Source organism: Phalacrocorax aristotelis, chromosome 11 (assembly GCF_949628215.1).
Source record: "Phalacrocorax aristotelis chromosome 11, bGulAri2.1, whole genome shotgun sequence".
Taxonomy (NCBI): Eukaryota; Metazoa; Chordata; class Aves; order Suliformes; family Phalacrocoracidae; genus Phalacrocorax; species Phalacrocorax aristotelis.
Window position 1 is genome coordinate 18133888 of NC_134286.1, and position 23425 is coordinate 18157312.

General features: G+C 37.2%; 1 protein-coding gene across 6 annotated transcripts; it reads left to right on the forward strand.

Moving 5' to 3' along the window:
- Positions 1-1938: 1938 nt before the first annotated feature.
- On the forward strand, positions 1939-22112 carry XIAP (X-linked inhibitor of apoptosis). 6 transcript variants are annotated; one of them, XM_075107176.1, is made up of 9 exons: positions 1939-2043; positions 4235-4359; positions 9639-9695; positions 12976-13882; positions 15458-15557; positions 17464-17542; positions 18186-18219; positions 19116-19340; positions 20732-22112. In XM_075107176.1, the coding sequence occupies exons 4-9, from the start codon at positions 13009-13011 to the stop codon at positions 20923-20925; spliced, it is 1506 nt and encodes a 501-aa protein (XP_074963277.1). In that variant the 5' UTR covers positions 1939-2043; positions 4235-4359; positions 9639-9695; positions 12976-13008; the 3' UTR covers positions 20926-22112. The 6 variants fall into 6 exon arrangements, with proteins under 6 accessions (XP_074963277.1, XP_074963278.1, XP_074963276.1 ...); XM_075107177.1 differs by lacking the exon at positions 9639-9695 and adding an exon at positions 9766-9834; XM_075107175.1 differs by lacking the exon at positions 9639-9695.
- The last annotated feature ends 1313 nt before the right edge of the window (positions 22113-23425 follow it).

Sequence of the window (23425 nt, forward strand, 5' to 3'; positions counted from 1 at the left end):
ACAAAGTCTAAGGATACAATTACTTTTTAAAGCGACTGTAAATTTTTTTTTTTTTTCATTTTTGCAGAACCACAAGTGTGAGTATTAGAACTACAGGACTTAAGTTTAATTGTAAGTTAAGAGATGGCTTTGCCTGAAGTTAATCATGGGTGTAATCACGTCTTTGCAGTATCAAATTACAAAAGGTTTATAGCGCTGCAAATTGTTGTTTTCTCTAAGCAAAATATTAACAAGAACCTATCTGTAGTAATATCTTTTCTGATAGTTTTTAATTAGTCTCAATGTATTTCAAAAGTCTAAGACCTTTTGAATTATTTTTCCTTTAGATCAGGGAAATCTTTTGTTTATTTCTTATAGGCTCAGCATCACCATTAGGCTGTGGCAGTAAATGTTACGTTTTAGGTTGGGGATCATTCTTTTTTGAAGAGAGAGCAAGTACTATTTGGACTTGCATCCTAAGTTATTGAGTATTGTTGTTGATTACTGAATGTTCATGATGATTTTTTTCTAACTGACCAAAGGGAGTTTGTTACTATTTCATGACTTTTAGTAGTGGAAGTTACTATAGTTACTAATAATAACTAAAAGCATTGAATCAAATTGGGGTCTTAGTAGATGCTGGACAACATAAAGTAAGAAACAATCCTCATCCAAAAGGGCTTTCAGTCTAAGCCCTGGAATCTGCAAACATTCTGGCACATTGTATAATTAGACTGCTTTCCTGAAATTGTCCCAAACTATCTGCCACAAGTCTTCGGAGATACATGATTTGAAAAAAGTAAGTTGCTACTGGTCATATGCACAATGGGAAAACCAACAAAGTTTGAGAATGTTACTCCAAGTAGCTGACTTTTCTTGAGGATACAGGGAGCAGGTCCCCTACATAAAGCCAAGTATCTCAGCTATATTAAATTTGTGGGATCAATCATGAGGGCACCTGAGTTTCTAAGAAAGATAAAAAGCTTAATGGAATATTTTGATGTTGTACAACAACCATCTTAAGTCTTGAAAATTATTAGGTAATTTTGACTACAACTACCAAAGACAATAGCCTAAGGTTTCTGTCTGATTTGGAAAATTCTAGTCCAAATACATGAAATTTATAATAGCTAGTGAGAACACAAATCTTCGGATCTGAAGGGGAAAAAAAAGGCCAGTCACTGACAAACTTCTTAATAAGTAGCACTACCTGATTTGCTTTAGTATCCCTAAGATTTATGAGCAAAGATTAACAAACAGTTATAATACAGACCAAGCTGTACTGAGAAAGAAGTATTGCCGGTAGGCATCTCACATCTTCTGTGAATATTTAGAAGATCAGCGTCCGGTAGATGATTTCTCCATTCCCTCCTGCAGCCAGTTAAGGCAAGTCTATAAATTTCAGGATAAATAACTGCACTGCCATGCAGTCTTTCAGCCAAGGTGGTTCTTAAGAACCACTCTTTATTTAGGTCAAACTTGTGACTTTATTAGTATTGATCCTGTGAGTTGGTCGGCAGCAACATCTGTGACACTGTGAGCTGCGGTCAGGCCTCCTGGGAGCTCCTCTCCCCGCTGCACTGCCCTGTGTTTAACAGATTTAAGTCTTAACAAGCCGTAATTGCGGGGTGACGAGGGGTGAGAGTAAGGATTAGCATGCTCCAGGCCAGAAACCGTGTGGAGAAGACGGTGTGAAGTGAAGGGGCTGTTTAAGATGCTGAGGGAGCAGACGGAGCCTCCGTACCGCGCGCGCGGCGGGAGCTGAGGCACTGAGGGGACGGAGAAGCGGAAGGGGCCGAGGCGCGCAGCTGAGGCGGCGGCAGCGGGAGGGGCCCGCGCCGGACGCCGCCACGCTGCGCTTCCCGCCCGCCGCCGCTACGTGCCGCCCTCCGCCGGCGGGCGCCGGCCTGCCGCGCCCCCCACCCAGCCCGCCAGGGGTCGCTGCTCCCCGCGCGCCGCGGAGGGGGGCCCGGAGAGGCTGCCGGGAGCCGCCATTTTCTCGGCGTGCGCTGGCTGCGGAGCCGCTGGTGTAGCCGGTACCGGCAAGGAGGGCGACGCGGCGCGGTAAGTTGTCAGGCGGCCGCGGCACTCCGGGGCAGGGGGCGCGACGGGCTCCCCGGCTGCCCGCTCCGGCGGCTCTCGCTGCCCTGGGCGGCTCGACGGGGCTCCTCGCGGAGGGCAGTGGGCTCGGTCCCTCCGCGCTGCCCGGGGCCCTCACGCCCCTCACGCCGGGGGTGCTGGGGGTCCCGAGGGCCGGCCGGGGCGCCGCTGCTCCCGGCCTGTCCCGAGCGGTGGCGGGGGTGGTCGGCGGCCGGGGGAGGCGGTGCCATTGCCATGGGAGCGGGGCGCGCCCCCTCCGCCGTGAGGTGCCGGGCCGGGCCGGGGCGGGCCGGGCCTGTCCCCCGGAGCCCTGCCCGGAGGCGGCAGCCCCTCCCAGCGCGCCCGCCACCCGTGTCCCGGCTGCCAGCTTGGAGGTCCACCAGCGACTTCCCCTTGGATAGCACATTCAATGCTGTGTCCGCTTTGCATGAGTAAAAAGAAAAATTTGCTATGCTAATACGCGCTTTTGTGGTCGCCTTTGGTTCTTTTGACATTTGAATGCCGTCTTGTGTACCCTTGCCCAGTCTGTCTTTTTTCTTTTTTAACTAGATTCATCACTTTCTAAAATGACTTTTCTGTGTCTTGTTAATAAAAATGCAGTTTTGTTCATGTTTTCTACAGTAATAGTTCAGTAGTTATTAGGAATTCTGCAGGAAGAAGTTCACTCGTATTTTTTTTCAGCTGTAATTCCAACGTTAGTTCGAGCAGTTCTCTTTTGCACAAATGCTATGCATTTATGGTGATGTATTCCCCTTTAACAGTTAGTGTATTTCTGTTTCTCTACTACTATCTCTGATGCTCCTGTCTTCCTGATAAATGGGTGTAAGAACTATTTTTAGTCTTGGTAATTTTTGGCTGTTTCAACCGTTATTAATCTGCATCTGGTAAAAAGCATAAGCTTGTTCTTGAAACTGCTTTTAGATATTATTACAGAACTGCTTTCATTATCCCTTTGTTGGTACAATCTTGCATTGCAGTTTTACTATTTCATGTAGCTAAGTGGGAAGATTCTGTTTCCTAAATGAACAATTGGGAACTACGAGATCTTAGAATAGATTAATCTGGAAGGAAAAGCAACCAACCGAGGGGAAAAAAAACTCAAAAAACAAACAAACAAAAAACCCCAAAACTTCTTTGTTAAATACTTTTTTTTAATTATCTAATACCTTAACATAGAACAGTAGGATATACATTAACTTAATCTACTCTTTGTTTATTGTTAAATAAATCACATAACAGAGAAAACTTGCTTTCTTAGAATGCTTCACTGTTGTTATGTGATGGATTTGTTAATTAAGCTTTTATTTTGAATATTTTTCATTTTCCTAAGTGCTTCATTTTGCTATTTACTTGATTGCTTTGCTGTTCTCTTTGAGGCCCTTTAAAGAACACCCAAATACTTCTTTTCGTAGAAAACTTTGCACCTACAGCAGTGGCCAAGAAGGGCAAAGGAACAAGTTAATGATTGTTCTGTACCTCCTCTAACCTTGCCCTTTGTAACCGGCAGCAAAAGTGAAAGAATTCTGATGAGGGTCGTTGTTCGGTTGTGGGTTTTTTTTTCGGTCCCATTGATATGAGGCAGACTTGCATCTGTTATCAGAACAGTAAGAAAATGTGTATTCATATCTCGATTTTTGAAGTATGAAGATGGATTTCATTTCAGGCCTCTCTGTACCTGTGGTAGTGCTTCTACATTTGTTGCTGCCCTCCTGGGGTGGGTGAGACAGCTGCAGGGAGCTGAAGAGTTTCAGAAAATCCACTTTTTAATCAGATGCAGAATTTCCTAGGCGAGAGAAGAGGGGACTGGATCACTGTATCTTATTCTGTCTGCTGTTACAGTTTTTCTCCTTTTTGCTGCCCTCTGGTTTTTTAACTTCAGGATTTTGTTTTGCCCTCTCTGGATCTTCTGGAGTCTCCCAAGTCTTATGTCCCTTGCTAGTTTCAGTAAAACATCTGAATTTCAGACTTTCCATGACCTCAGACTCTTCCAACTTCAGAATATATTGTATTTTGGATTTCTTGGCCAAAGGGTAGAATTCTAAAATGTTTTGCCTGTTTTTTTTTTTTATCATAGTTTTCAAGTTGTGCCTTCGTAAACTATGTTGAAGGTTATGCGAAAAGGAAAACTTTTAACCTTTGTTCTTTCTGTCAACAGGAATGTAAATACTGGAATTTGTTCTAAAGATTGATGGAAAATAGAGATGAAACCAGTATCTGTTTTCGTTACTTTATTACTAAACCTGGCCTGATTGGATACTAATTCCTTAGGGCAAAACTATTGTAAGTACCCTTTGTGGTTTTTTTGTTTTGGGAGTTAACAGTGTACAGTCCTTTGCTGCTTTTTATTTCTCATAGCATGTGTTTTGTTGTGTGGAGTTATAATCCAAAATATTTTGAACATAAGGATTGAAAGTCATGCTCCAGAAATAGCAGGAGTTTTGAACATGGAAAAAGTACCTGTATGTGAAGGCTGCAAATATGTTAAAACTGAAGAAGGTATGCCACAAAGCTTGAATGGAATGTCACTGCTATCATATAAAATGTAAAATGGAGCTGCACATAGCTTGCAGTTGGTTGTCCTTCCTCTTTTATGTTTTGGAGAGTTTCTTATTAAAAAGGCAAGCAGAGTGTTTTCAGCAGGTGCAACTTTCATATTTCACTTTTGGTACAATATTATGATTAGAATTAATCTCCAAGTCGTTCCAATTTCCTGACAAATTTAAAATATAGAGGATAATTCAAGAGAGATTTCCAAGTTTTCAAGATGATGAGTTTTGTGGATGTATATGTGCATGTGTGTGTATATGTGTAAAAATACATATACAAATTCACCTGATTCTTTAATGGCAAAACATTTGTGCTAGGGATACCGGAAAGTATGTTGCTTCTGCATCAGGTTGCAGTTGAATGAATGTGAATGATGAACTAAGCAGCACTGGTGTGATCGGGAGTATTAGCTGGGTAGAAGTGAACACCCTCACCAGTGGGTGAGGCAGGAGGTGATGGGTTCTCTGTACTTTTATGGTTTTACAACATCTTTCTTTAGAATCCGGAAGATTCAGCAGTTTTGCTGTGGCATTAATCATGTTGCTGTAGCTCAAGTTCCATATCGTTATGTCTCCTTGATGAAAGACGTCCTCTTTTTTCATCTTCAATTATAAATTTAAATGATTAGTAAAAGGATGTAATACTAAAAGCTGGAACGCAGATACAGCCTAGGGTGCTGCAAGTTTTGCTAGGCGTTTTTTACTATTGGCTATTTTACTTAATATGCCCCCATTGACTGGATGATTTTTTGTTTCTTTGCCAAAAGAGCAGTAACTCAACTTTTAGGCATTACATTTCTATAGTGATACACTATAGGTTTAACATTTGTTTATTTTTATTTAGCTCAGGTACTTCATAGTTGACAAAAGTAGCGTGTCATTTCTACTTTTAGGAGAGTAGGAACTGCACAGCCCTCAAAACATATTGGTACACTTTTGTAGATAGAAGTATGCTTCAAACTATTAAATAAAACTTCCAAGCTGTTTTCTATTAGAGGGGAAAGTTCTTGAAGAAGTTGGGACTGAACTTCCAGAAGAACTTGAAGCTAAATCAAATTCCTGTTAATAATACAGCAGTTAATTAAATGTTCTAAAGTTAAAACAGTTTATATAAAACGTAGATTTTATATAACTTGAATTGTATGTCTAAAATGTCAGTGTTATACAGAAAAGAAAAATCTTTTGAAAATTTGATATTTTTTTTCCCTTCCCTTCTATACGGTAGTGTTGTAGTACTGAATTTGAAATGTATTTTCACAGTGAGTTTTGTTAAGAAGCCTTTTATAAGAAGGGGACCAGTAGAATAATTAAGCAAGTGAAGATATTGGTAGGGGATGTGGAAACAAGATTGAGAACCTAACAGGCTGATTTTTACAAAGTGCTGGGGTGAAAAAAAAATGTAAAAATTATTCTTTCCCTATGATTTGCCTAAAAGAATATTTACAGAATCTCAATAGTCTTAAATGGTCCAATTCAAGCAACCTTGTAATTAAAAAATCGGTAGCTAATTCTTACACAGACTTCTGTATGATTTACAGGAGTACACTGCCTTTCATGAAAACTATTTCATTATATGCCTGCTTATGCTATGAATAAAACATTCGTCTTACTGCAACTGCCAGAGAAATTTGAGACAGGATAGTTCCTTGCTTTTTTATAATTTTTCTTTGGTAGGAGATTATTTGAAGTCTTGTGCTCTTGGTGTTGGCTCTGCTGTTCTCTACTCTTTTAGTCTCTTTCCGTCTTTCCACCCCTTTCTCAGTATGCTTGAGGTTTGGGGTTTGGTAGGGTTTTTTTCTGTGTTGGTTTTAGGAGTTTTTTGGTGGGTTTTTGGGTTGGTCGTGGTGGGGGGGTGTGTGTGTGTGTGTCGTTGTGTCCCCCTGGCCTTATTTTTCAGTACTATCATCTGTAGGCAATTCATTTCAGTGGCAGCAGCTGTCAGAACTAAATCTTTGCTTTAGATAATTTGGACACAGGAAAACCTAAAAATGCCAAAATCTTTCATGCTTTGCTTGGTACTAAACACTTAGCAAGGTGTGGTAGAGCTAAAATGTTGTTCTCCAGACCTTCAGTCCTTCCTCTTCCTGGGACACTTTGGATAACACTGATTTATACATTCATTAATGGCTCTAATTGATTTTTTTAATGTTTGACTTTTGATACCTTTGTAGGACCATGTACTTAAGCTACAGCATGCCAGTTTTTTTCTGTAGCAGCTGGTAATTACTCTCTTCTCATACATAGAGCTGAAGTTTTTCTGAAGACATTTATCTTGCAAGTTCACAAAAACAATTCATTTTTTTTCTGTGCCCTTAGCAGATGCAAATTTGTACCACTCTTATCTGAGAACACTGCCGTGAATCCATTGTTGTTGTTTATTGCTCTATTCCATACCCATATGACTTCTTCATGAAGAAAAATAAAATAAGAAAATAATTCTCAAAATGGTATGTTACTATGGGCCTGGTTATATTTATTTCTAAGATGGAGAGAGTGTAAAAGTCTTTGACGGGCGTCAGAATTAGGAATATCTAATAGCCCACTATAACCTTGAGCAGCTGACTGACTTCCTGATGGGAAGCTAAGTAGGACCTGTGTGAAAAACAGACAAATGAAGCTGAGCTGATGGATTTATGTAAGTTTTGGCGCTGAATCAAAAGGCATTGTGTGGATACTTACCCGCTTCATAAAATAAAATAAAAAACATCTCTAAGCAGAATTTTTTTTGAAATGGCTGTTGATAATTAGATGTAAATATGCTGAGATTTGTAAACACTGTTAAATAAATCCTGTTTCTTGTGGTTTTAATCTCTATACGTACACTTTCAGTTAGCAGTATGCACCTTCCTTGATCTAATTGCAGCTGAGCAGGCACAAAGTGAAATTCAGTGAAGTGACATATGCATAATCTGTGTGTCAGCTGGTACAGTATGTTCTGTTTGATATTTACTTGGTGCACTACTCTCATATTTCAAAATTCAGTCAACAGTAAACACTAACATTGTTCTCATAGTCAGCATGTCAAGTCGTAGAAGCTCCATGTTTATGTACCCTGTGGTCAGGAACATGAGGCTGTGCAAGTAGGTTTCTGACTTGGAGGTTACTGCTGTGCTTGTCATGTGGAAGAATTAAAAATAACTCCTTGTAATGCAAATCTGTTTTAGGACTAAGGATAGAAATAATCATGTCTAATAAAATATACTTGAAAGAGAAAAGTGGGTTCTGTACTTTTCATTTGAAGCATTTCAGATCTAGGTAGTGTATGATGTCGTTTTTTTGCATAAAATCATACCGGCTAATATTTTTAAAGCTGAATTGAACACATTTGGCTTGCAAAACCACAGTGTACAATTTTGCATTGTGAATCAATTAACATTTTTGCTATAAATTCTTGTTTTTATTTTTTCTTCTGAAATGTAATCAATAGACTACATAAATTGGTACTTTAGCTTGGAAGTGGTATTTGTCACTAGACACCTCCCTTCAGATGTTTAAAAAGTGTTAAACTTGGCTCAGCTTCTGGAAGTCTTTCAGACTAAAATAAGCTTTGTTTACTTACTGCATATATAAGAAGACATTTAATGCTTCAGTAACAGATCTCCTTATATGTGGAGATGAACTTTAACATTTCTGGACCTTCTACTCCTAATTTGTATATGATTAATTAAATCTTTGCAGAAAGGCTTAATTAACTTCCATACACATAAAGCATACTCTCTGAACTTGGGTTTGCTGCAGGTATGTATTGTAAGTCTTGTGTACACATCATAGTTGGCTGCTTTTATCTATCTTTCTTAGCCATAAACCATTTAAAAAATTTACCTTCAGCTATTTTTCTTCAGGAGTTACTGTTTGTCTGAGCGCTTTTACAGTGCAGGATATTGTTCTAAATCATTACTCCAACTAACTGGAGTAAGGCAACTGTTAAAATACCTGCGTAGAAATACTATTGCTAAGCTAGTTTTAATTTTGCACTTTGAACAGTTGCTTTTAACAGTTGATTGAAATAAAAATAATTGAACTTGATGTTATATTTAAAGCAGTACTAATTTATTTAAAGCAGTACTGACACAGGTGAAGAGTTTGCCTCAATGCTTAATAAATATGTTAATGTCTTTTTGTCTTAGATAAAATTATACTGAAATGTAAACCAGCTCGGTTTAAAGGGGCAGTTTTAAGGAAAGGGCTTCATTATGTGCATGGAGCATAGCAGGTACCTGTGAGAGATTTGTCCTGCCTCTATCAATTACAGTATTCAGACGTGGTTTTGAGAGGCTTCTAGAATGATGGTTGAATCTTCCTGCTCCAAAAGATCAAGACTAAATAATGTGGTTGATATAACTTGAAACAATTACGTCATATTAAAGAACTGGTCTGTGGTGATTGGACCTTCTGTCAGTACTTAATGCTTCTTAGGTACATGCTTTTCACACTATTTTGACTGTGGGGATGGAGATAGGTTGCTTATATCCAGAGAATCCAAATGTGGCAGATCTTTTGATTATCATCACGTCGAGGGCGTAATTTTTATTCACCATGCTAACAGAAGGAGTATTGAAATATTAATAGCACTGTAGAAAGAACTGTTTGAAAGAATAAAGCCGCTAATCTCAATGTTCTGAGCGATGAATGCATTATGTATAGGATTTTTAGTTTTATCTTAATGCTTATTTCCAATTATATTTTCCCTCTATTGTTAGAACTTCCAGTACAGTACATAGAGATTCCACACACACACACACACACACACACACCCTCCCCGCTTCAGATACTGCTGTTAGATCTGGCTGAAAGGCATTATCCTGTGATTTCCATTGCAGTTGAGCGTGGAAATGATAGTGAATTTTAGGTAGTTCTGTTATAGTTTATTTTTGCCTAGCATTCACAGTTAATTAAAAGTAATCAATTCAACTGAAAAAGAATGTCTCAGGTAATAGAAAGGGTGGAGATGATATTAAAATATTTCAATTTAGTCTTTGATCCTCTTCTTTCCCTTTTTGTGTCTTTGCTCAGGTGTTTCCTTCTCAGTTTCTTAGTGTCATTAAAACACACACTAAGAGGATCAACAGAGTAAGTGGAGTAAAACTAATACAAACTGATTTAAATAATAGTTTAAAACTCATGCTGTTATTTCTGTTAGGAAAGTCTGTCATACATGAGATGTACCGCCTACGTTATATTTTGAGTTCTGCAGCCTGTATTTTTAAAGGTGAGAAGTTATTTTGGGAAAAGATAAGAAAATGCACAATTAAACATTATGTGTTTATATGCACTCGGAAAATGAAGCCTGCTTTAAAAGAAGTGAGGTCTTTGGAATGAAATTATCTGAAAAGTAGATGTTTGCCAGTTGCATGAAATAAAAATTTTCAGAATTTTCAGCGTATTTACTGAAGGAAAAAAAAAGCTATGAGGTTTCTTAAATTTTCTGATGTTGGAGGGAGAGAGTTTTGGTGAAGAAGTCCAGAAAAGTACTGCATGCTGCAAGACCCGGGCTTGCTTGTGCAGCATAAATATAATTTGAAGATCGTCCCTGTCAGAGGGCACTAGACTGTCTGGGCCTTACTTAAGATACAATATTTGTTCAAATTGCTGTGGTAAAATATTTTCTTCACCTTATGAAAAATTACTTCCTGTACGCAGTTTGTTCATGTTGTAATACAGTTTTATATCTATATATAGATAGATATGTCTGATATATATTAATCTATTTTTTTGTTCTTCATGCATATGATACTGCTGTATCAGACTTCTTTTTAAGAATGGCAGGTTTTAAAATGAGTTCTGATAACAGCAGTTAAGCGTTGCTTAAAATGGAACATGTAGGTAGTTTGCAGGAAGTTGGAGGCATATTAATTGTCTCTTAACTGTTTTTTAACTTCATATATCAGTCATCACTGTAGTATGTGGTCACCCCATATGGCATAAGGAACAAAAAAGCACAAACCAAGGGTGATCTTTGTGTCTCCAGTAAATTCTTGAGATTTGTCAGGCTTGAACCTTGGTCTGTCTTTACCCCTGATTTCACTAAGGACAAGGAGGGCAAATTACAGAGGATGGCTGTGTAGATTCTCTGATTTGCTACAGTTGTTTTGTAGGCAACAGATCAAAGAGAGATGTAGAAGCTGATTTTACAGTAAATACGAACAAAAAAAAGTTAGGATGTAAAAAATTAAATGGAACGAGTTGTTTCTTCAGTTTCTGAACTCATTTCTGTGTAAGTAAAATAGAAACGAAGATACACAGCTGTTCGCACATTGAAACTATATGCATTAGTTTTGTTTTTTCAACATGCATTTTGAAAAGGAGTCTCTGGAGAATGTGAGGTGGGCTTTTTTTGCCTTCTTGTAGAAAGTCTTTTAGGCATTCAGATAAGAAAATTAGTTTGTAGCTAACGGTATTTGAGTAATACAAATTATTCTGAGTGCAGTGTAGTACTAATGATGATAGACCCATAAGATCTGTCAAGATCTTTACAGAAACAGTCCTAGAGGATTATAAAATAGGATTTTTTAAAGGAAGTAAACATGAACTTTTAAACTTCTGTTATAAAAATGGATTGTTTTCAATTTACATATGTATATTTTAAAAATACATGTATTGTGACAGCTTTTGTATTACTACATGTAATTACAGATATTTTTTTTCCCTTCAAAGTCAAAACAAGCATATAGGTCAGATTTGTAGGTCAGTTAGTGTAATTTATTCAGAAGCTATTTTTGAATTTGCTAAGCTAAAACAGAAAACCACAGTGTAATTTCTAGTGTCATTACATTAGTCATGAACTGACTTACAGAAGGAATTAAAGCTGGTGCTCAGAAGTAGTCTTGTATCCATGATTACATGAAGCAAGCATGCCGGGTCTCTAAGGTCATGTTTTCTCAACCTGCTTATAGGTTAATTATCTTTGTCATCTTGGCAAAGGATGCAGCAATCCTCTGATGCATAGTCATTTTAATTTTCCCCTCCCCCTTCTGAACCTTAAGAAAGGTTTTGTCCTTCGTGTAGAAGCTAAATCTGGTATTATATAAGCAATTATTATAATTGTAACATCTGCATTGACCTTACAGAAAGTATAATCAATATTAATGAAGGTGTTGAGGAAGCTAAATATTTGCCTGATGACCTACCTTACAAAGGTGAGGGCTGGAAATAGATACATTTCAGGATTCATATAGAAAATGGAGGAAGACACTTGTTCAAATAAATACATATTCTGTTCTTATAAGCTTTTCTTTTTGCTAATTGCTGAATTATTATTGCTTTGTGATAGGAAGTCCTCTGTGCTGAGGAAGTTATACTATGTTCTGATTTTATCCATCTCGGCATGAAGGTGATGACTACGTCAGTTTGTGGTTCTTGCACAGGACCTGCGGGAACCCAGTTGCTTTCTTTCACATCCTCATGAAAGAAGGGGCTTGTCTGAGTGCTCTGAGCAGCCTTCTGGCACAGAGCAGGACTAGCAGTCAGTGGTCGCCCTGGAAAAGTGCAGGCAGGAATAGGAGTGTGGGACAAGTGGTAAGGAGAATGACATTCCTTCAGGGAGGAAAAACTGAGGTGATAACAGAGGCGCAGGAACTTTTGATAGAGCGTAGGCAGGGCATGGGGAAGTGGAAGCAGCGTGCTGGGCCTGAACACTCGTGCTGGGTAGTCCAAGACACTGATCTTAAAAGCAGAGCACAGCACTTTGGTAAAATGTCCCAGTGAAACATCTGATAGTTTATTTCACAAGATATTTTGCTAAAAGGAGATCTGAGATGTATGTCTTTACAACATAACACAAGCCCAAAGACTTTTTCTTTTTGATGGTGCTTTTACCAGTTCATGCCCATCTGTAAGGAGTGTGGTGGTCATGGCTTTAGTATGGGGAAAAATACAGTTGTGTTTCAGAACTGGGATGTAAAATCTTGCAAATGTTGTCTGGCTTAGATCAGTTTTTTTTTATTCAGTAACTTTGTATTTCAGGTTTGGAAGCCTTTTGGCAGGGTTTTGCCTAGAGCTTTTGTTAAATATTTGGTTCATTTCATTCTTGCAATGTTTGTTAAGAAGTAGAACATGCTTTTAAAGCTATAAATGTATAAACCTTTGCGTTTTCCAGGTAAACTATTATTGGCCTGTAAAACTTCATGACCTTCCTGCCTTTCTTCATGGATTTTTTTAAAATATTATTTTAATGTTCTCATGTTTGCCTCTGCATGTGTTGGGCAGGCAAGAGTGAGATGGGAGGGAAGAGGGAGAGGCTTTATTTTAAGCCATAAAGAACGGCTAGTTTAATTTAGCCAGTTTCCAGGCTTGCATGTGGGTATGATGAATTCTTCTGTCTATAAAATTAAAACATTTATTCTTTGTTTAGGAAACCTGAAAGGAGAGCCCTACTTAGGAAGAGATGACATGTAACGGCCCAGATAACTTGGAAGCTTGTGCCACTCCAGACAGTGACTGTGACCACGAATGGGCACAGGAACACTATCGACTAGGAACTTTTGTTGAATTTCCACTTGGCTGTCCAGTTTCAGGATCAGCACTAGCACGAGCTGGGTTTGTTTATACTGGAAAAGGTGACAAAGTGAAGTGCTTCAGTTGCCATACAACTATTGAAGGATGGGCGCCTGGGGATTCAGCAGTTGAGAGACACAAAAAGCTTTCTCCAAATTGCAAATTTATTACTGAATCTACTTTTCTAGAAAATAACATGGATCCTCTCGCCCAGAACTACCAGCAGAGAACTGAAAATGCTTCCAGCAGTTCAGCCGTCCCATGTGTTCTGGGTGACCCATCTGATGTGGAGGCAGATTATCTTTTGAGGACTAGGCAGGTTGTGGATATGTCAGATAACTGGTATCCTAAAAACCCCACTATGTGCAGCGAAGAGACAAGATTAAAGTCTTTTCACAGTTGGCCCCTCGATGGCCAGTTGACGCCAAAGGAATTAGCTAATGGTGGCTTCTATTATACAGGTGTTGGTGATCAAGTGGCATGTTTTTGTTGTGGTGGACAATTGAAGAATTGGGAACCTGGTGACAGAGCTTGGTCAGAACACAAGAGGCATTTTCCTAAGTGCCTTTTTGTCCTGGGCCGGGATGTTGGAAATGTTCCAAGTGAATCTATTCCTGCTGAGCTCGGGAGAAGTGGTCTGAACAATGCAGAGCATCCAAGGAATCCAACTATGGCAAAATATGGAAGACGTTTAAAAACGTTTTTAACTTGGATATATCCTGTTGACAAGGTGCAACTTGCTGAAGCTGGGTTCTATAGCATAGGTAAGCCAGATCTTAAAATGGCTCCTATCTTTTACAAAGAAATTTTATGAGTAAGTGCCTTCGTATGAAAAAAAATAAGCATTTTGTTGTTCTAATATGGAATGATTTGTCAGAACTTCTTCACATTGTAAACTACTTTTCATAGTTCTTGTGTAAAATTATATCCTTTATACCAAGTGTTTTTAATAGCAAAGTATAAACTTGATCATGTTTTTAGCAGTAAAACATCAAACTCTGTTTTCGTTGCCTGCTAAAACCTCATAATACATCTTTCACAATGACAATTATTGAAATCAATATTTTTTTTTAAAATGAAGTGTTGTCCTCTGGTGATGTACGTTAGGTCTAAGTTCTGGCCTTGTGGCCCACACAGAAGCCTATGACCAAGACAATCCAGGTTATGTGCCCTTTTATTTAGTTAATGTCTTTGGATTATCATAGCATTCAGACACCTGAAACTAGAAAATAGCATCACTATCTACTGTGAAAGCTTTCTGAAGACAGTGACTCCAGTTTGAAGAGATTTTATGCTTAGACATGTGGTGTATGACTTAGATAAGACTCCAGCATCTTTGTACGTTGGTTTCCCAATTAGATTGAATTGCACAGTGCCATTTAAAGCTCTTTGAAATTCTTCACTGAGGGATGCTGTGCAAGTGCAAAGTGTTGCTATTATTAGGTCACAAAGAAAAGGGGATTATCCGGGATAATTTCTTGCGCTCATCTTAATTGGCTTCTCTGTTAGTAGCTCTTTGAAGAACTTTTTAATCTGATTCCATTTGTTTTATATGTGGCCATAAATAAAACCTTTGATATATTCTTGTATGGGTGATATATATGGGCAATATTTGTACCCAATGGAGCTGTTTGTATTGATTTCTCCCGTGATTCCCAAGAGTACCTAGCTTCTCACAGCTGAGAGAGATCTGTATTGAGGAGGTGCACTAAATGGACACCAGCTTATCGGACCCAGTGGCTGTTCAAGTGACTTCTGTGAAAACTGTTTCCTGTGGCCTGAGAATGATTTAGCTCTGTAGGAAAAATCTATCCTCATCTCATTTCAGTAAATACAATATCTAAGCAGTTCCTGGTGCAGTCTTTGATTACAGTAGGCATAGTGCTAGAACAGAGAGAATCCAATTTCTCCTAACAGCTCAGTTGGTTATGCTACTGCTGTATAGAGCCCATTAATCTTAATGGTGAAATGGAGGACCAAAAAGGCACATAAACATCCTTAATTCTTTGTGGTAGACTACTTCATAGCTTATTTACCAGTGGATTGAGCTATTTGATAATAGATTATTTTTAACTTCCACTTCTTATCTGTATAATTACTCGATAAAATAAAATTCAGGGATATTTCATGTGACTCTTATTTGTATTTTTCAAGTTCAGGTCTCTCCCAAACATTTCGTTCAAATCATACATATTATGTCCTCCTTGAAAATGGAGTTCTTTTTAGTTACAACTGCTAATCAAGAAATTATTTTTTTCTTAGTAATGTAACATTTTAGTTCAAAACTTACTGTTATGCCTATGAGAAGTATGTAACTTCATTGTCCTGTGTTTACTCAGGTAATGGTGATCATGTTGTATGTTTCCACTGTGGTGGAAGATTGGAAGGATGGAAGGAAAATGAAGACCCGTGGGATCAACATGCCAAATGGTTTCCTGGGTAAGGTATTTTTTACTGTTTGCCTGTTGCATGTCTGAGTCTGACCTAGAGTATTTTACGTTCTATTGACCGAGCATGGTAATAATGGTTTCAGAAGGTTGATTATGGCTTAGCATTGTTTAGATTTATGAAAATAACCTTTTTGTAGTTGCCCTCCTACACTTCCTTCTCCTTTTTGTCATGTTGGCAGAAAAGGAATTATCAGTTTATCTTCCACAGTTTATATTTTTCCTTTTCAATAAGTAGAAAAGGTTTTAAGGAACTTTTCGCGTGGGGTCCTTTTTTTTTTGTTGTTCCATCTGTTCAACCTTCTGTAGTCCTGCTACTCTACATATAATCATCAATATATGCTTTAATGTTATATTGGAGGCCTCAAAAGAGGACATTAATCTGATGTCTTTGAGAGGTAGGAGGTAGTTCTAAAGTGGTTGGGAAAGAACTAAATCTCTAGAGGTTGAGGAGGCAACTATCTCATTAGAGGTGATCAGTCTGAAAGGTTACCCTGAAATTGTACTTTTGAAATAACTTTACTTTTGAGTCAGTGTTGTTTGTATGTCAGCTTGTTTGTAGGAATTATTAAAGGGAAGAGAAGATTTCTGTGTCTGGGCTTAACCGATGTCTCGGCTACCAAAATTGTGAAGTTCTGTGAATACGTACCTGATTTTTTTTTTTTTGTTGGTGTTCCTCATTATCCAAGCACTACATTCTAATTGTTATTTCAATAGCTTCATACATGGTGGTGAAGTTTGTAACTTACGTCAGGATACAAAATGACAAAATGACTAAATTTCTGTCACGGTGCAAACAAACCTGAAGTAGTCAGTAGTGGTACTGAATTCAAAACATACTTCTGCACGATTTTAAAGGATTAAGGATTCCAGACCTAGAAGTAGCTTTTAGAAAGACTGACAGTTTTGTTTAAAATTTGTCTTGAGGAAAGGAAGAAAAGTATATGACTCATTGATTTTAATAATGTTATACAAGTAACTAAGTCTTTGTACTTGGACAGCTTTTATCCACCTGTAAGAAACAATGTCTTTTGTGCATTACGTGCCAAATTTGTCTTCTGTGGTGAAAGGCTTTCTAGAAGCTGGAAGTTAGTGTTTTATGTATTAGCCAATCCGTTTTTCAATAGTGGTACAGGCAGCTTTTATTAGTCTCTACCACTTGAAAGAGATGCCATTCCAAGGTTTTGGCTCAGTGCAGTGAATGGTTAAGATGTGTTTTCTTGCTACATTTCACTCCTTGTATGGGTTTGATTTGGTTTTAGGTTGCTTAAATTATACCAGATTTTATTACTTCCTGTCACATCGTTAACTGTATTATATGGAGTTTTTGTTTGCACATCAACTTTAGTGGCAGTGTATCAGTCTCACAGCATGCTGTCTATGTCCATAAACAGGACACCGTGAAGGTGAAGTAACTGCTGAAGCTAGAGAACTATTGTCGAGGAGTTATGGCAGTCCCTAAATCTTCTGGTAGGAAAGAGCTCTGCCCAGTGGCTAGGACTGGTTGGAGAATAGCGCAAGAAAGCACGTAAGGCACCTGTCTGACCAGTGACTGCTTTTCTTTGATTGCAAAAGACTAAAAGAACCAACATTTTAACATAATGTTTGTTTTTGATTGGAGTCTTCACTGCTATAAACCTGTCATCAGCTGTCATGGCCAACAACTCTTTAGCTTTCCATTTCACCAAAAATGTGAAAAAGATAAGTACTGCTGAAGTGATTAAGATGTTTTCAGAAATGTTTAAATGATGCTACTGATGTTGACTAAATATTTAGAGATTTCAAAAGCAAGCATTCTGTATGATGTAGGAAATGTATTGAAGCTTTCCAAAGTTATGTAGTCAATTTTTGTTTGCTGCTGATGCAGTTTTATTATAACCAAATATTTTCATTTATAGGTGCAGATTTGTGAGAAGGGAAAAGGGGCTAGAATTTATAAACAATGTTCACTTGAGAGATGGATGTAGGGATTCAACAGTAAGTGTCTTGTTTATTAATCAAATATTTTGTTAGAATAGAAAACAACACAATTTTCATATGAAGTTACTCTTCTAATTATCTGTATATCATTTAGTCCTGCTGCTGCTGCTTTAATTGGCAGTGAAAGACAATCAAAGTATGTTTTGGTTCTGTCATTCAGGGTTTATAGATCTCACAGTTCTCCTTAGTTGGGTTATGGATCACAGGTGGGGTCCCTTGTATATGTTGTGTGTTTGGTACTGAACAAGTGCTTTTTGCCTTTTTTTTTTGGTAGCCTGGGACCCTAAGGTTTACAATGAATAATTTCGTTATTCAAGTGTAGAAGATAATTTTTCTTTTCTTGTTGGTAGAGCATTGTTAAACCTATATGCAATCGCTAAAATGTAAAACTGATGTTATTTTAAAATTCTTCTATTGACTAAGAATCACGTATATAATTATAGCAAAGATGGATTAAAATTAAAATGTAAAACAATATGAAAGACAAAACACCGATCCCTTTGCAACTGTTCAGAGCAGATTGAATAGTTTTAGTCAATAAAATAACTGAGATCAAATAGGTGTTTCCTCTCTTGTAACTGTATAGGTTTCCTTCTACCTTCTCCAGAATTGTAATTTTATCTGTCTGTTTCACTTTTAGACAGAAGCTACTGAAGGGACAATACTTCCTAAAGGTATCCATTTATTAAAAAAAAAAACAACCCCCCCCCATTTTGGAATATCCATATTTGCATGTAATGTGAAATAATGATTTAGGAATTGATGAGGAAGTGGTTAATTTAAAAAATAATCCTATTACCTTTTTAATTAAAGCATGACAGACAAATTGTTAGATGATACTCTTCCATTGCTTCATTGCTTCTAAACAACTGCAGAATGAATTCTATTTCTCTTAAGAGAAATCTGATCATGGTTGGATAAATATTGTAAAGATTGTAAAACCATGAAAGAAGTACGTATAGGATGCAGTCTAATTTTTATAGCTAGAGTATGCATCAAGTATTGAATTAGTAGTGCTGTGGGATGAATGTTAAAGAACACTGAAATGAAACAATCGTTGCTTTTCACGAGGCAGGAAGAGTTTGTTAAATGGCAAAGACTAGGAAGCTGAGAAAGCTTAAGCAGCTTGTTATGTGTTCCAGTATTACACATTCCTGCAATGTTTTTCACAAATACCAAGCAGTAAAAAGACAAGACAGTTAAAGGGGCAGTAGGAAGACAGTCAAGCAGCTTCATCCAAGGGAATGATAGCTGTTGCTAATAGGAGTGGTTACACAAAACCTATTTCAGAAATCTCTCTCTCTCACACTGCTCATTTATGAGAGTGAAAATTAGGTTAAAAAATGTTGCTTTTTGAACAACCTTGTTAAGTAAGGAAGAAATTACTTATATCTAATAGAAGAACTGGAAATAAGTTTTTACAACTAGCAAAATTTTTTCATTGGAAATATAGTTGCTTTGGCTAGATATTTGCAAAGGTCTCTTAGAGGACTATAGCGAATACTGTCCAATAATCAGATTCATCCTTGTTAAATTGTTATTGTTGTTTGTTTTTAATTTCTTGTTTTAGATGATCTCTTACAGAATCCTTTGGTACAAAGTGCCATAGACATGGGTTTCAGTTTGTCTGAGATTAGGAACACCATGGAAAAGAAATTGCAGATGTCTGGAGAAAGTCACACATCTGTTGGGGATCTGGTAGCAGACTTAAGTGCTCAAAAAGAAAATACAAGGGAAGAAGAACCAAATGAAATCCCAGTTGAGCAAGATGAGCTTATTCAATTGCAAAACCTCTGTGTGTACTTTCATACTGGCTTTTTAGTCTATGAAATATATCTTATTGTTATTTGTTTATTCTACCGTCTGATCCAAGTCTTTCTTAAGGTGAAGTTACAGTATTGTAATTTCAAATTCAAGAGATATATTTTTGGACATTTAAAAAGTGCTGAATAATGTCAGTGTTAAAATATTTGAGCATAGCAGTGTTTATAGATACCATCTATAAAATAAGTAGTTTTAATACATCAGAAGTATATAATACTGAAATAATAATCTAGTGTGTTTCTGGGAAGGGTTATACATGCAAACTAAAAAGCCAAAATTATTGTGACAATGACATTTTTTAAAAAAAGGCAAGACTAACTATAGATGTGGGGACTGTGGTGACAAAATGAAATAGACATGGCAACATATGGTCAAAAATTCAGTATACTCAAAATGAAAAAATCTTAGTAGGGGGTTATTTATTTTTCAGTATAAAACTTTATGTGGGATAGAAGCATTTTCCACCAATGAGAAAAAGTATACTTCTAGATGGTGTTTCTTTTCAGTTATGCTGGGACATGCAAGTTATGCTTGGAAAGCCATTGAGGTATGCTCTGCAAATAGACCAAAACCACGGTTTCTAACTTGGGAGACGTGTAGTTTAAGACAAGCACGTGAGTGAATTCATAGGGAGGGCAAAGGCCATCTGGTTGGCATGATAGGCAGAGATCTTACCAGCCCACTCTTCTTAATAAGATTTTTAATGGACATTATGGGGGGGAAAAAGAACTTGCAATGACGATGGACATTTATTTTTGTGGTTGGCGGTGCAGAGCTTTCCCCAAGTGGCAGCGGAAGGCTTTTGAAGTTTGCTTTTTCATATGGGGCATACTGGAATAATGAGCTAATGGACAATGCAAAATTGATTCTTTCTGTACTACAAAGTTTAAAGCTTTTGAAGTATGGGCATTTTGAAAATGGAGGCAGGGAAGGAAATCATATCCTCATTCTTTTCATTGGGTGAACTCTGGGGGGAAAAAAAATCCAAATGACTTAACCAGTATCAACAAGCCTTTCTTTCACCTTCTGTACAAGTTTTGGGAAAGTTGTCAATGGGAAGTCTGTGAAAAGAACAGTTCCTGACTGAAATATGCATATCCTAAATTCTATAGATACTTCAAGCTCTTGCAAATACAGATATCTGAACTCCCTGCTTGCATTGGCCTGGGAGATGTAATGAGATGAAAGAGGGAGGAGGGGGAAGAAAGAGGATTCCATGCTTCAGCTTGGTTTCCTATCGTAATTTATTTTCTTTTTAAAGGTGTGACCTTTAAATCATACAAAGAAAAATGTGTAAAGAAGAAAAAAAGATTCGATGGTACGAAGTATGTTAACTTCTTTTTATGTGTTTGTTTTCCTTAGATCTCAGTACGGAAGAGAAGTTAAGACGCCTGCAGGAAGAAAAGCTGTGTAAAATCTGCATGGCTAAAGACATATCAGTCGTCCTCCTTCCCTGTGGTCACCTAGTTGCCTGTAAGGAATGTGCTGAAGCACTTGATGAATGCCCTCTGTGTCGTACAAATATTATGAAAAGACAGGAAATTTTTATGTATTAGTGAAATACACAATACTGTGGATGCAAACGTTTCCTGCTTTATTATGTGTAATGTAAAAAATGGAGTTAATGCCAGGATGCAGTCATATGGCATTATTTAGATTTTTCTGCTGTCAAACTCTCCATACATTTTATAATTTTAAAAATTATTTTAAGTGAATTTTTATATGTAAAAACCAATGTTGAATGGCACATATATATGTACTGTAACTTTGATTCATAGACCTGATTTGGGAAAGCCTAAGCTTTATTTATGCAATCATTCCTTTGCTTCACTTTGGGAGGACTCTGTATGACTGAAGATTATGCAAATACAGTTGTATAAAGAGTGGCCCTGTATAAAATATTTATATAATTTTTAAAATTCACTTGTGTACATATATTACCTGAGATTTTTACTTCTCAAAGTAGTGTAAGATTGAAAATGTTATCTTATTTCTGTAACTTTGGTTGTGACATAATTCAGAGAATACACATAAACCTGCTGCTGCAGTGTTTCACCTTATGTTTGCTACTGTTGCTCTGTAAGGTTGTCTATTTTGATATATAATTTCTATCTCCCCATTTATACTTTTTCTGGTTTAGATGTATAAATTGGCTGCAGTAAAGTGGTTTTAGCCATCCATTTTTCACAAAAATCCCTCTGTATATAAAATACACTAATTTCATTCCTGAAGAGAGAGCTCAACAGAAAATGAAACCACTCCCTCCGTGACAGACACATGGTAGTAAATTTGCCTTATTTTAAAATTGTTCCCCCTACACAAAGGTGTTCATCGTTATGGTTTTTTTCTTGGTTGTTTGTTTTTTTTAACATTTAGCATTATCCTAACTCATTTATCTGCTGATGCTTTGCAGTGTTTCTGCTTGTCTATTTTTTCGTAAGAGATTAAACTCTGTCTCCATGAAAATGCTTTCTTTAATGCACTTGTAATGTTAGAAATCTTTCACTTCTGTTCTTGTCAGTATGCAGCATTTAAACTAAAGTTAAGAACTATTCTAGTGAGAGTCACCTTAAAATACTTAAACTTTCTTACTCGACTGATCCTCAGTTCTCCAATTGAGAAGTCTCCAAGTCCAGTACACAGAAATTTAATGTCTACTTTCTTCTACTTTTTTAAAATGTGCTGTGATTATATGCTGGTGTAATGTTGTGAATACTTAAAGTGCAACCCACTTGTTCCTTGATCAACATATTTGATTCTCGCAAAAAAAAATATCATAATGGAAGGTTGCTTTTGCTTTTTTGTTTTGTAACTCAGCTGCTACTAATTCAACCTGAGTGTTAAGGATAACATAGATTTTAACTGGAGAGGAAATAAAATCTATTACTCTTATAAATAAAAGTTTGATAATTATAAAATTAAAATACATGAGGTTTTATATTATTTGAAGTAAATTAGAATTTGGTCTTAGGAATACATGATGACTAGAAATTCATAAAGGATTCAGCACAGAAAAGTTTTATTTTGCCTCTTTGTGTCTCTGTGAAGAATTGAGTGTTTCAGATAATTCATGCATAAGGGGATTTTTCAGGACTGGTAGGGGCTGGCAGTTCTGATAGGCTTGTTTCTAGCTCCCATTTTCACTGATAGGGAGAGCAAACTAAAGGGGGGTGCCTTTGCCCATGAGCTGGTGTACCTTGCCTGAAATAGCTTGTTCAGTTAGAGTTGTGATGCACGTTGTGCTGCCTTGCTTTAGCAGATGGTTTGTTACCTAACCTTGACCTAAGTCATGTGAGAGAGACTATCTGGATAAGCTGGATCCAACTTAGAGGGTGCACAGCTTGGCTTGCGGCTCGACAAAGCCCTGTCTGGGAAAGAGATTGACCAAATTTTACTTAGAACTGTTTCAAACTAAATCCTAGTAAGGAGATGATTTTGGATCTAAGTATACTGTGTGAACTGTCTGAGGAAAGCCTGGAAGTAGGTCACAAATAGTACCTTCTAAGCTGAAATGGAGAGCAAACATACTGTCCCAATAATATGCAAGCAAATAGCATAAATGCTTCATGTTAAAGCTTGGTAACTTTTAGCAGGTATAATGTATCCCTCATTGTGACTTCTTGATAAATGTTATGAAAGATACAGCTATAACAGCAATTCAAATTTTAATCACTCAGAACATTAAAGGGTTAAAATCCTGTTAGCAAGGTGGCAAAATAACTGCTGTGCAGGTTTAGAGTTTTTAAAAAACTATAATCAGAGTTCTAGTCAGACTAAATGTGAAAAAATAATTAGTGTAGTCATAAAATTTTGACAGCTTGAATTAGGAAGCTTTTTTTTCAAATTACTTTGATTTTCACTATCTTAAAGAAATAGAGAAAAAAAATCCATGGACACTGATACTGGGCTGAGTGTTTAAAGGGAGAGAAATGAAGGTTGCAAATAACAGGTAGGAGCACAGGTGCTTTGAAAAGGAGGTTAGTAGCAGGACAAAGATGCCATGGGACTTGATTTTTATAAAAGCATTACCTGGAGCAAAGAGCTATGGAATATATT